At 41.0% G+C, this 13,914-nt stretch overlaps 1 protein-coding gene across 2 annotated transcripts in view; it reads left to right on the forward strand.

The window, feature by feature from the left end:
• The window catches only part of CBLB (Cbl proto-oncogene B), a 65,122-nt gene extending 59,706 nt beyond the window's left edge, over nucleotides 1-5,416 (forward strand). For both annotated transcript variants that reach the window (XM_035114303.2, XM_035114304.2), the window contains exon 19: nucleotides 925-5,416. In XM_035114303.2, coding sequence (XP_034970194.1) covers nucleotides 925-1,187 — 263 coding nt within the window. In that variant the 3' untranslated portion in view covers nucleotides 1,188-5,416. The remainder of the gene's footprint in view (nucleotides 1-924) is intronic.
• The last annotated feature ends 8,498 nt before the right edge of the window (nucleotides 5,417-13,914 follow it).

Genomic DNA, 13,914 nt, shown 5'->3' on the forward strand with positions numbered 1-13,914 from the left:
CAGTGGGATTTAAGCAGCTTAATTTTGACTGATTGTGTCCTTTCTTTTTCTGCTGTTGGCTACAGGCAAGTATGACTAGTTCTGCCACCAAATAAAATGGAAAATCATTTTGATCTTACCTATACAGAATTTAAATGGAACTGTGGATTGTTTTGGTACATGGCCTTGTACCAGATTTCCAATTCTGTTCAGGTTTCATTGTGAGCTTTGATAACTATAAAAAAATTCCTTCAGTAGCACCTTAAAGACCAACTAAGTTTTTATTTTGGTATGAGCTTTCGTGTGCATGCACACTTCTTCAGATAACTATGTAAGATTGGTCCTTAGATTTAAGAAGGCAAGAAGCCAAATGTAGTCACAATCTTGATTATCAGTGATCTACTGTCTCATATTACCTTATTCTTCATTAAGTGTAATCATATGGTGCATTTAGGAAACAGTATGTGTAAAAATAAAAATGGCATATGATGATTCAGGTAGGAACACAACTGAACAACAGAGAACCTGCACAAGCAACGCTGACACAAACCCCCACATATATTAAGTGAAATAGAAACACCGCCACCCGAACCCACCCCCACTCATCTCCCCCCCCTCCACCCCTTTCCCCCTTTTCTTCCTAATGTCTCAACAAATGAAACCGATTTGTTACATTGGGGGGGGGGGAATATAAGAGACAGACATTTCACATACCTTTGAAAATCAAGAAAATCTTTAATTAAAATACATTTTTTTTAAAAAAAAAAAGAAAACATATGATGATTCAGGTTTGCTGCAAACACTTCCCCAGCACCCTAACAAATTCAGCTAATTAATAAAAAATTCCACACAGAAACATTGACTGTGAATAACTAAGAATGTTGGTTCTCGTTATATTTATTGAATATCAAATTGTGTTTTTCTTTTGATTTTCTTCTTGTGCAGATGGTTCACAAGCACCAGCCAGACCTCCTAAACCACTTCCCCGCAGGACTGCTCCAGAAATACACCATAGGAAGGCACATAACTCTGACACATCTATAGAAAATGTTGATGCAAAAATTGCAAAACTTATGGGAGAAGGCTATTCCTTTGAAGAAGTGAAGCGGGCGCTTGAAATAGCCCAAAATAACCTTGATGTAGCACGGAGCATTCTAAGAGAATTCGCCTGCTTTCCTCCGACCATTTCCCCACGTCTCAATCTATAGCAGTGTGGAAAACCTTGCAGCAAGCCTGTCCTTCAGAAGTTTGTGAGTGTGAAAATGAGAGCTAACATGCAAGTGCAACACTGCGTGCAAGAGAGAGATTATTCTCTAGACATTTTCAAAGAGTAGAGTTCCAGCAGTTTTTAAGGGGAAAAAACTGCTTCTTTCAAGACATAAGTGGATTTGATCTTCTGTATTTTTGCTAGCCATACTTTTTTGAATCAGGGTTGAACTGACAAATAATTTAAAGAAGTTTACTTCCCATAAACTTTTAATCTGTGAAATGCTTTTTCATGTTTACAAGGTGGTGAGTGACCATTTTCAAGCTGATAGTCCTCCTGTGTTCTTGTTCATATTTTCTACTTTTGTGTAGCATTTCCAACTGTTTTTGTACTGACTTGCCCCATCAACCATAAGTCACTTATTTCTTCTCTCCATTTTTTCTTTTAAAGAAGCTTTAATCTCTTTTTCCCTTTTTCTTTTCTTTTGCATTTTAGCATCAAGTGAATGCAAGGGAAAATGTGGCCTTCACTACTGATTTTTCCCTACTGTTGTATCTTTGCGATTTAGAGAGAGAAAATTGAATGTGTAATACATTGTTTTGTCTTTGGTCTGCCTCTTGGAGGGCATTTTAACTGCAACAGTGGGCAGCTTTTCTTTGACATATGGCCGATAACTTTCAAGGTCTAGATGACTTCAATTTTAAAATAAATTAAACGTTCACAATATTAAATTGCATGATATGATAGTTTCCCTGAAATGTAAATTGTACCTGGAACATATACTAAAAATCCATTTGTATGCATTTCAGATTAGCCCTTCATTCCATGATGAGCTTGATGAAAGGTGCCCATGTTCATGCCTTGAATATTATCAGGCGTGCCAAATAGATCCATTGTGTCGAGTTATATTAGCAGTGGCCAGGTAGATTGCACCCCTGGAAGGTGGGATCAGTTAATTTCCTGTGTGAAGAATTATTTGCTGATTCATCACAGCTTTGGGGACAAATTCATATTAACACAGGTACTTTGAATCTTTGCACTGTTGAATCCAAATGCAATTATTGTGGCACTATTTCTTCAAAGCTCACATTATTACCTTAAAAGCACATTCAGTGCACAGATCAACCAATTGCGCAGTATCTTCCTTTTTGGAGATACCTTAAATATATTTGCCTTGAATTCCTAGTGGTGCCCCACACTGTGACGTTCCAAAGCACAGGCTAAATCAAGACCTTCGACTTCTTAAATGAAGTGTTATTGGTAAGCTCCAGCAAAAAATCCATATGTGCTCTCATTCTTCCTTCTCTTGTCAACATTGAAGTCTCCCCCTTTCCTTTCACATACCCTCCCTGACATTGATTAGCTGGAATGACTGGTGGTCCAAGTGAATACAGGCTGTGAGATGGGGAAAATGCATATCGTCTATTGCTCGTGCAGCTGTTGTGAAGAATACAGTCTGAATACACTGACTGCTCTGTTGTGTTCAGAGCAGGAAGGTGTGGCTCCACAACTCCTTTCCTCCGTAATCATTGGCCAAGTTGGCTGCGCCTTATGGAAGCTGGAGTTCAACAACAACTACAGCAAGGGGTGGGGATCATTTTTCAACCCAAGGCCTACATTCTCTTGTGAGGAACCTTCTGGGATCCGCATATTTCTGAGGAGTGGGGCAGCAGCAAAAGTGGTGAAGCAATGGATATGACTCGTACCTTTGAATAATAGCCTACATTTCAGCCATGCAGACAGAAATTTATGTACACATCTGCATCCTTGATCAAGGCAAGCATGACATGGTCACTGTTGAAGGCTACATTCCAGATGAGCACAAGCACTCAAGGAAAGCATGGAGCCGGTCCAGTGAGGGGTGTAGTCTGAGGAAAGAAGGGTCCAGGGAGAGTCCCAAGGCCAGATAGAGAGGCCTGAGGGTTCCTCACTCCTTTTCTAGATGTTCATAGGTTCCTTGCCCCCTGGTTTAGAGCCAATGTAAGGCACCCATCTCTTTAGCCCTACCACCATATGTGACATGCCCAACATCACCTGGCCTAGGGGGTCAACATCCAATGAAGCTGTTGTGACCTTATAAAAACAGATGCAATCACTCAGAGGAACTCCTGTTCGTGATTGAATATAGACTAGTGAAACAAAAGTACTGCAAGGAGGGAATCGGGAGCCAGGTCTCCAAAATTAAGGCTGTGATCCATTTTCCAGAAATCAGATTAGGCAAGATCAGGGACATCTCAGTTTGTGGTGCACATCCTCAGCCCTTTCCCTTGGGCCAGTTTTGGGAAGGTTTTTAACCTAGCAACTCACAACACTACTTGATTTGATTTTGGCACTCTAGCTCATTTATGGTGACAAATTTTAAATATAATGTATGGTATATTGGAATCCCAGTTTTTCCATATCCTGTATTCTTTCATAAAGATCTGAACGTATGACATACCCACTTCTAAACTATTCAAAATGTAATTCTGTGCAATCATACTTGGCTATCTCTTTGGTCCTCATGAAGAGGCTTATTGATAAGTCCCGAAAAGGATCATTAAGACTGGTTTTGAGCCTTCTAATTCATAAGAACCTTGTTGATGTGCTGCTAAGTTTAAAAGCTGCAATTTTCCTACAGAAAACACAAGTTATATTCTGCCATTTTAAAAGATTAATGTATTATAAAGAGGGAAAGGACTATTTGTCATAGCACAAGACCTTCAATTGCATTAGAGACCATTGTTTTTAGTATAGGTCAGTGGTTCCCAAACTGTTTGGGGGCACCACCCTCTGGGTTCCATGAACTCAGCCCCAGTGCCCTTCTACCCTACCCTATAAAATGCATTATTCAAAATAGTGGCATGCACAACCAACAAAGGAAGAGAATATTACAATAAAATTCAAAACAGTAACAATTGCAAACTTATTCACAATCCAATTTAATTATTTAAAGTATGCATTTGATCCAGTGATGCCTGCTTTTCAAAGTCTGACAGTCATTTACACCCTTAATGCCCATGCTAGGTAATTCCACCAGTCCTTCGCGGGCAGCACTGCCCACTTTGGGAACCACTGTTATGGGTATTTAGGAAAAGGACTAGTTCTACTCTCCTAAAGTGCACAGTGTTGTGTTTTGTGTTACTGGAATGACTTGGACTAATTCCAGTAGATGAAGGCTTGTGAAAGAATGTGTCAACATACTCTATAAACTGTCCCAAGTCTGGATATAATGAATCTAGGATTCATAAAGTCTTTGAAGAGGTTACGAGGCCATCATATCCCAGTGAAGAATGTTCACACTAATGTATCCTCCATCTAAGTCATCCCATGGATGACAGAATGGTCCTGAAAAGCATTCTTAATAATATAGCCATGCAAAATTAGCTCTCCGATGGTTTGGTTATTGCTCATGAATTAGCAGAATAATATGGCGAGAGTTCTGTTCTGAACAAGGTCTCTACAACATTACCACAGAAAAAGGGCTTGTTCATACAAATATTCACACATTTAAGCACACAGTGTTGTGTTTGGTACCAAATAATTCTCAGTGAATCAACAATTTCAGGGGTATTTAAGCTACTCAGAATGGTGGTCCTGTTCCTACATCCCAGACTCACTCAAGAGCTTTAATTAATCATTGCAACATAATGTCAGCTTTCTGCTAAAGAATTCTAAAATTGCTGACTCAGATGATGGGGCACATCAACAATGCAGACAATATGTAATGCAAGCAAACTCAACGTCTGTTAAATGAGCTGCCAATTTAGTGCTTGATCAGTATCCTCAAATAGCCAAGTAGTCTTGTGCCAGGTTTGCTTAAATCCCACGTGTGTGCTAGAGGATTTTTCATAATGTGAATTTATTTGTACCAGAATCATATTTCCAGCTTGAAGCTTTACTTTGCACTGACCTGGTAAATATTTTAATTTGTGTCTTAAAAGCTTGACAAACTTGGAAGCAGATAAGTGTGTTTTTAATCAGGTACTGCCTGTTGACCTGGAACGTAGTGTTTCTAGGACTGGTTTCTTGAAAGGACTGCAATAGTTTTCATTTTTGAAGGTTTATCTTCTAAATAACTATTTTATCTGAAAAAAAGCCTTTTTATAAACTTGTCTAACGTGGCAAACATAGTGATGTGATCGATTTCTATTTTATTCAACATTCTTTTTTCAATTCTGAATATTATGTAACCTCAAATTACTTTATCTGTTCTTGTAAGGTATTTTATAAAAATTAATGTTAACAGAATCATACATTTTCTTGGAGTGTGTTTATTCACTTGTTTTACCCAAGCATCGTGTCATTTCCACAGTTAACCTGCAATAGATGGATTTGATATTATTTATATGGACTTGTGAAGATGAACAATTTTTTAATAATATGTTGATATCCAGGAAACCTCTGTACCACTGGACTTAATAATCATGTTCTCAAGTTCATGTGTGTGTGTGTGTGTGTGTTTGCATAACAATCGTTAGTTTCCATTGGTCTTGCATAGGAATTGTTGTCCCTGTTCTAGTTAAAGTTGCAGTTATAGTCCTTGTATGTTGGGTAAATACACCAATTGCATAATAGGCTCCTTAAAAAAAAAAGGTCAGACTCCAAAGAGCTATGATAGACATACTTGAGGACTTTTATGTCATGGTATTTCCCCCTTTAAACAACAGACCACCAGGCCATAACACAGACTACTTTTAAAAGGTGTATCAGTTTCAGAAATGTCTTTCTTTGTGGCATGGGGGCCTATTTGAGAAACTTAAGTTTGACGAGCAAAATAGGATTCATTTTGTTTTATATGGCTGGGGATATGTAACAATAGTATGTTATATTGTGTCTGGAACTACCTCATATATTGTCTAGTGACAACTGTATATAGAATAACTGGCTTCTTTCTCTGAGAATGGGATCATTGATGAGATACAATTGTTTTATTCTCTTCTATTATCTGGTTCCTCCAGCATCGTAGCACTTCACTTTCTCTGTCCGAATCCTTGTAGGGATGTGATCTCTGTGTGTGGACTTCTTGCCAGCCTAAATCACTTTGTATCCTTTTAGTCCCTGTTTGGTGGCTGGCATTTCAGTTTCCTTAAGGAAAAGCTAGCACTCATTCTGGTCTCATCTTCAGAAGAGGTGTCCACTAGATAGCACTCTTAACACATACTACTTTTGGCTTAGAAGAGAGTTGGGCATTTCACCTTCTGTTAGCAATTAAAAGTTGAGTTGTAATAATACTATGAAGCTTTGCAAACAAGTATTTCAAACAACTCAGTTCATGGTTTTCAAGAACCCAATATAATACATACCAGTAAATCAGATCCATTATCTTAAGTTAGAATAAGCTACTAAGTCTTAATGCAAGATAAAGGGTTCTGCTGAAGCAAGAACACTTAAGCGATGGGGAACGATAAGTGATCATTTTAAAAAGGAATTGCATAGTGCTCCTTTTGACAACACTTGTGAGAATGCTATGGAGCCTATGGAAGGCTATCAGTTGATATGGATGATGAATAATGTACCAGGTGGAAAGTTGGCAACTTATTCTTTAAACAAGTTACAGTACTGTAACTCAGTTGTTACTGAAACATGGAGCTTTCATGAGCCCACAGTAAAAATAACATTGATAGCCCCAAACTCCTGTTGTCTTTGTCCATGAGTGCTCCCTGGAAGGACAGATCGTGAAGCTGAGGCTCCAATACTTTGGCCACCTCATGAGAAGAGAAGAATCCTTGGAAAAGACCCTGATGTTGGGAAAGATTGAGGGCACTAGGAGAAGGGGACGACAGAGGACAAGATGGTTGGACAGTGTCCTCGAAGCTACGAACATGAGTTTGACCAAACTACGGGAGGCAGTGCAAGACAGGAGTGCCTGGCGTGCTATGGTCCATGGGGTCACGAAGAGTCGGACACGACTAAACGACTAAACAACAACAACAAAGCCCCAAACTCCATTCTTGAAGCAACTGTATACATTCAGACTCAGTCAGGTTGTAACGTATTAACAAAGATTCCAGTTTATTGTGAACGCAAACAAGTTTTAAATACTTTGAAACACTGTAATCCGATTCACTCTCTCTGTCTCTAACTCACTCTGACTCCTATGCCTCCCACCCACAAGAAACCAACCAAACTAACTGCCAAAACCCCTGTGTTGAGCCTTAAACACAGTTAGGCTCCACCCCTGGGCTTTCTTATTGGTCAGCCTATTAACCCTTTCTCTCTCTCCCACAGTACGACATCTCCATAATGAGTGGGCAAACACCACACCCTTTCTCTCAATCCTTACTTCAGAGTTAACATGGTCTCTGCCAGGGTGTCTTCCAGCCCCTCCCCAAATAGCTTGTCTCCTTCGAAGGGGTCACTGTCCAGAATGGCGTTGACATCTGCCTGCCATTGTTTAAGCCAGAGCTGTCTGCACTTCCATGGCCCTTGCTGAGAATGGGTAGTGGCAACCCACCCAGGACCCCCTTCTTCCCTATGGAGAAGGTACTTTTCACAGTAAGTGCCAACATGCACTTTCCTCTGATGAGGCACTAAGTCTCAGTGAATCCAAAATTTACAACTTAGCCTTGATGTAGATGCTGAACATGACAAAACTTCATTCAAGTTGGTTTTAGTATATGATAGTTCCTACCTTTGATTGTTCAGGCCAGTGCTACTCAAAGGGGTGGTCCACATACCAGTTGTAAGAAAATTTTGCAGAAGGAAAGTTCACAGAAGGGAAATTTCCCTGGCTCCTACTTCCCTCTGTAGCTACCTGCATGCTCAAAAAGTCCTATCTGAGTGTTTATTTAGATAGCTTGAGAAGTACTAGTCTAGACCATTTCATCTGATAAAGTTGGACCACAATCTACAAAAGTGAAGACTGCAATAAAATGCTAAGGTGCAACAGGTTCTCCATTGTTTTTGTTGCAATAGACTAACCAGGCCACTCTTCTAAAAACTTGTGTTGCATATGAATTGTGTACTGAAATTTAAAGTAAATCTCTACGCCTGTCTGCACACTCAAAACTCATGCTTGGCTCTGTGCTTTTGTGAAAGATGCCTGGGTAAAAGACATATTGGCATCTGGACAGAGTAAGCTGTCTGTTTCATTTCTAGTTATTTCAAATGCTTGCCTTCAGCAGCGGTAGTCAATACCTAATATATATGAGGTAACACAATGGGAAAGAAGAAAGGCTGGACAGAACAAAAGCCCTGGCTCACCTATGCTATTGATTTCAGTCCGCATCCTCTCATTAGTTTCAGTTAAACATCTTGTCCCATGACTCATATCATGAATTAAATCAACTGACTGAGAAAGAAAGCTGCAGCTCTGTCAACTGTCCCATTATGATGGGCAATGAAGAGTTCAACTGATAGGTGAAGGCCGTGACATCCCTCTCATTGTCTCAAGAGCACAGGCATTACTATGTATTGCAAGAGCTTGGCTCTTTTTCAAACAGGCCTCATCTCTTTCCCTTCCTTTGTGCTAAGGAGCTGGCCTTCCTTTTCAATAACTTTTTTTTTTAATTGAAGTTTCAAACTCTTTTCGACTGCTGCACTATTGCCTGAAAACTGGTCCACAAGCATTGTGGGGGCTGCAAAGTTCAAGAGGGTTAGATACTTTAAAATATTTAAATGCATGTGCCTTTTTTAAAAAATTGCAAGTCTGTTGTGACAATATTGCTTCAAGCACCTAGATCAGTGGTTCCCAGGGGCGTAGGAAGGTAGGGGCGGGCCGCCTTGAGCGGCGGGCTCCAAGGGGTGCCATCACGGGCGCCCACCCCCAAAACACGTGCCCCACCCCTGGAATGTGCACCCTGCCCCTCTGGGAGGTACACCCCCAGAACAGGCGCCAGCCCCGCCCCTGGTGCCAGAGCATGAAGCTCCGCCACTGGTGGTTCCCAACCTTTTTTGGGCCATGCCCCACCTAAGCATCTCTAAAATCCTGATTCTCCCCCATGACATATAATTCTTATTCAACAAGTGAACTCCTATTCACATAAAGGAAGCCTAAAAGGCCATTCACTGTTAATAACTCATTCTCAAATTCCCCCCCTTAAAAATCAAATTGCCCCCCTGTGGGGCGTGTGCCCCACGTTGGGAACCTTAGATGGAAAATGTGATGTTGATGTAATTCTGTGTTCATAACCTCTACGGTCCTGTAAAGCACTCTGAATTGAATGAATCGCTCCTCACCAGCTTGCATCCTCAAACTGGCCAATATAACAAAAAACACATGGGAAGAAGAAAGTACACATGGATGTGTCTTATTTCCAGCATGATAAACAGATTTGTCTGGAGGATGAGGCAGTAACCAGCTTGCAGGTGAGTGCATCTGGCTAATCCTCAAATCAGATGATGGAGGGAGTGATGGTGATGGAGGGTTTCAGACTAAGCCTAAGGGATGGTTCCCATATGAATGGTCAACACTTCGTGACTGAAGCATCTATGGTGACTTCTGTTGTGTGTGAAAATTTTAATTTCTCACATTCCTTAAACAAGACTTCACCAGCCTGTTGCCTGCCAGATGATGGCCTTTATAGTCCCAACAACATCTGGAGGGCACCAGAGGACAGGATCACACTTCAAAATGACCTTAACAGATTAGACAACTGGGCCAAAGCAAACAAGATGAATTTTAACAGGGAGAAATGTAAAGTGCTACACTTGGGCAAAAAAAATAAATAAAAAAATGAAAGGCACAAATACAGGATGGGAGACACCTGGCTTGAGAGCAGCACATGTGAAAAGGATCTAGGAGTCTTGGTAGACCACAAACTTGACATGAGTCAACAGTGTGATGCAGAAGCTAAAAAAGCCAATGCAATTCTGGGCTGCATCAATAGGAGTATAGCATCTAGATCAGGCATCCCCAAACTGCGGCCCTCCAGATGTTTTGGCCTACAACTCCCATGATCCCTAGCTAACAGGACCAGTGGTCGGGGAAGATGGGAATTGTAGTCCAAAACATCTGGAGGGCCGAAGTTTGGGGATGCCTGATCTAGATCAAGGGAAGTAATAGTACCACTGTATTCCACTCTGGTCAGACCTCACCTGGAATACTGTGTCCAGTTCTGGGCACCACAGTTCAAGAAGGATACTGACAAGCTGGAACGTGTCCAGAAGAAGGCAACCAAAATGGTCAAAGGCCTGGAAATGATGCCTTATGAGGAATGGCTTAGGGAGCTGGGTATGTTTAGCCTGGAGAAGAGAAGGTTAAGGGGTGATATGATAGCCATGTTCAAATATATAAAAGGATGTCATACAGAAGAGGGTGAAAGGTTGTTTTCTGCTGCTCCATAGAAGTGGACACGGAGCAATGGATTCAAGCTACAAGAAAGAAGATTCCACCTAAACGTTAGGAAGAACTTCCTGACAGTAAGGGCTGTTCGGCAGTGGAATTTGCTGCCAAGGAGTGTGATGGAGACTCCTTTGTTGGAGGTTTTTAAGCAGAGGCTTGACAGCCATTTGTCAGGAATGCTTTGATGGTGTTTTCTGCTTGGCAGGGGGTTGGACTGGATGGCCCTTGTGGTCTCTTCCAACTCTGATTCTATGATTCAGTTTGGTGAAAGCTTTTGTAAGCAGACCAAAGTTCTATTGAGGTGTTAAAATCACAGCATTACAAGGAAGAGAACCAGACACTGCCTTCTGGCCCTGTCATTGCTGCTTTGACTCCTGCCAGCTGCAGGACTCCAGATCCCAAGAGAAAGCCTACACATCTCAGGTGGGTTTCCTTGTTGGAAGTATTCCCCCAATGTGCCTATGGTGCAGGATCATGGCAGGCCAATAAGGACCATCCCACAATATGCAGCGGGGATTTTAAATGCTTGAACAGGGCAAAAGTGGCTCCCTAATGGAGCTGGTTGCAATGAATTTCTTGTCAAGTGATCAGAAATCAAGTGATTTACACATGCATATGAACCAGCCATACAGTAGATTTCCTGCTTTGTCTAGCTAACTCTCATCTCAGAGTGAAAATCAATCCTAATGACATGATGCAGAGATCCTATCCAGTTTTGCATCTCAAACTGCATAGGACTTTAGCATAATGTCATTAGGATTGTATTATTAATTAATGTTGAAGCTTGTACTGATTACTCAGTGATTAGTGTGACATAATTGGAAATCTGTGTTTTGCAACAAATATCTTGCCCTGCGGCTACCTATTATATCTATATTTTATGAAGCGTATCTGAACAGCAGCAAAAGCAACAGGCAATAAAGGAGCACAAAATACGACCCCAAAAGACTTGCATGTTGTTTTAAAATACTTTTAAAATAAATAAAAATGTTTTGGCCTGCACTGGACTTCATTAGGAAAAGTGTTCTGGTGATCTTCACTAGCAGGTGCAAATGCTGTGGTGTTTGTAGACTATAGATCTATGCTATGCCTCACCTATACTTTTGTGAACAATAAATAGTTCTGCTCATCTCCAAGAAAAGGGTTAATATACTTAAATAAATGTGTTGTCTTGCCTTTCCACTAAAAAAATGGGGGGGGGGAGAGCCCTGAAGCTAACTTTGCACAATAAAGTAATATAAGGGTTATCAAAGAATAAAAATCACCCACAATAAAACGAGATGTTTCAATTTAGATGGAAAACAAACAGAAGGATGCCACAAAAAACCCGAATAAAAGAACCAATAAAAGTTTTAGTGGTATCTTCAGAGATATTAATGCAGTTTAGAAATATTAAGCAACTGCTAAGTTGAAATGTACTGTAACTTCAATGGATTTGCTATCTATGCAATCATACAAACCCACTAAAATAAACTGTTTGTGTATAATTTCAGAACTGGTGCCCAGCTTCTAGATTCAGCTTTGCAGTTTGATGCACAATATTCGCTTGTTGATGTTGCCTTTTTACAGTTTGGAACTCATTTACTTCAGATACCCCCAGACTCTCTACTTCCCTGCTCTTTAAAGGAGCATCTCAAAAGCACCCCATAGGTTTTATGTCCAAAGTTAACTCAAGGACGTTCACAGTAAGAAAATAAACTGGCTCTTTCTCCCTTCTGCAGCAGCTTGAAAAGCCTTCCTGGAGGCCAGGGGAACCCGAATGAACCGACTGCCCTGTGGACCTGTGATTGGGTCCTGTTTGCCGGTATCCCACAGGAATCTGGATGGCCACCATGAGAACTGGATGCTGAACTAAGATGGGCCTTTGGCCTGATCCTGCAGGCTGTGCTTATGTTATTACATTAGGGCTGATGCTGTAATGTTTGCTCTGGCTTAGTGCCTATCCTCTAAACCTATCCTGATGAATCTAAAGCCATGCAAACCCTGTGGATGTGTGGAATGATTCCTCAATTGCCTTTAATGTTTGTGTTAAAAGCAAAACAAAGAGTTGGTCTATTTTGTAAGCAACCGGCCAGGTCCATCGGAACTGGACAAGAAGTGACTCGAGCTTTGAGGTGGAACGGGGAAATCTGTGAGGTTCTGGTTTTTGCAATTCTGGCCAGTAATGGAGATATAAAACCCTCCCGAATTTGTGCTGCCTCTGCGTGCATCTCTTTGTGACAGACCACACATTAGCGTCTCTAGGCCACTTTATGTGCCATAAGACCTTTGAGCCCCCGTAACCAATAACTGCTAAAAGATTAAGTTTTTCCATACTTCTGCATCCTTGGGAGTTCTTTTCTATTCTGCCTATTTTAAATGTAATCTCATGCTCTTTGGCTTGTGATTATTTTTGCTATTGATCCACTGTGGGAACAAAGCCCTGGCAGCCCAATTTCCTTTCAATATTCTCCCGTGAACGTGATTAATTTTGGTTGCACGGCTCTCCTGTCTCTGTGCCACTTTCAGGCTGTCTTTCCTGCCAATGTGTGTTCACCCCCTCCATCTTTCCTTTCTCTCCCCCTCCCTCCTCCTTGTGCCATCTCGTAACTGGGAGCTTTTATCCACCTGGTGTGCCCTCACTTTGAGTCTAAATGCCTGTGCCAATCACTTTTTTCTTTCTTTCATTCTTTCTTTTGGATAGGAGACTCCCAGATTGTCTAATTAACAGTGTTTGACCATTAAACTGAAAAAAGCAAAACAAATTAGTGAGCAACTTAGAAGAAGACAAATGAGTGGAGGGAGGTGTAGGGAAGGATGGGGAGAATTTACACCACGAGGGAAGATAAATGATTTTTTTTAAAAAAAATCCCAAATATGAGTCCAAGGGAAAAAGATTTATAGGCTTCTCAAGATCCGAGAGAGGGAAGTTAATGACTGGCGAGTGAGCTGCTTAGATTTTCTTTTCATCCTGCGAAAGGAAGCAAGTCCTTGAGACATAAATTTCTATACAGGTCGATCAAACTGAAAGTTGCCAAAATTTAGATCGGCTCTTCCCTGGTTGTGTTTAACAATATAAAAGCAAGATAAAAAATTAAATGGGATGCAGGATAGCTCAGCTAGTAAAACATGAGACTCTTAATAATCTCAGGGTTGTGGGTTTAAGCCCCACTTGGGGGAAAATATGATCCTTGTGGTCCCTTCAAATTCTCGAATTCTATGATTGGGGCTTTATAAAATAATAGGCCTGTTTTTTGCACAAGTGTTTCACTGGGTGAAATGAGTCCTTTAGTCCTGTGTACTGAACAGGCACATCCTTCAAGGAATGGCCACTGGGATGTCTTAAGAGCATCCCTCCTCTTGTACCAAGCATCCCTTCTTCATCCAATTGCACACACATAAAAACATGAGAAAAGATCACGGTTGAATTCTGTACCACCTTGGGAAAGCCAGCCCTGAATGTAAATGGGGCAAAATGCTTTTG

This window comes from Zootoca vivipara, chromosome 4 (assembly GCF_963506605.1).
Source record: "Zootoca vivipara chromosome 4, rZooViv1.1, whole genome shotgun sequence".
NCBI classification, from domain to species: Eukaryota; Metazoa; Chordata; class Lepidosauria; order Squamata; family Lacertidae; genus Zootoca; species Zootoca vivipara.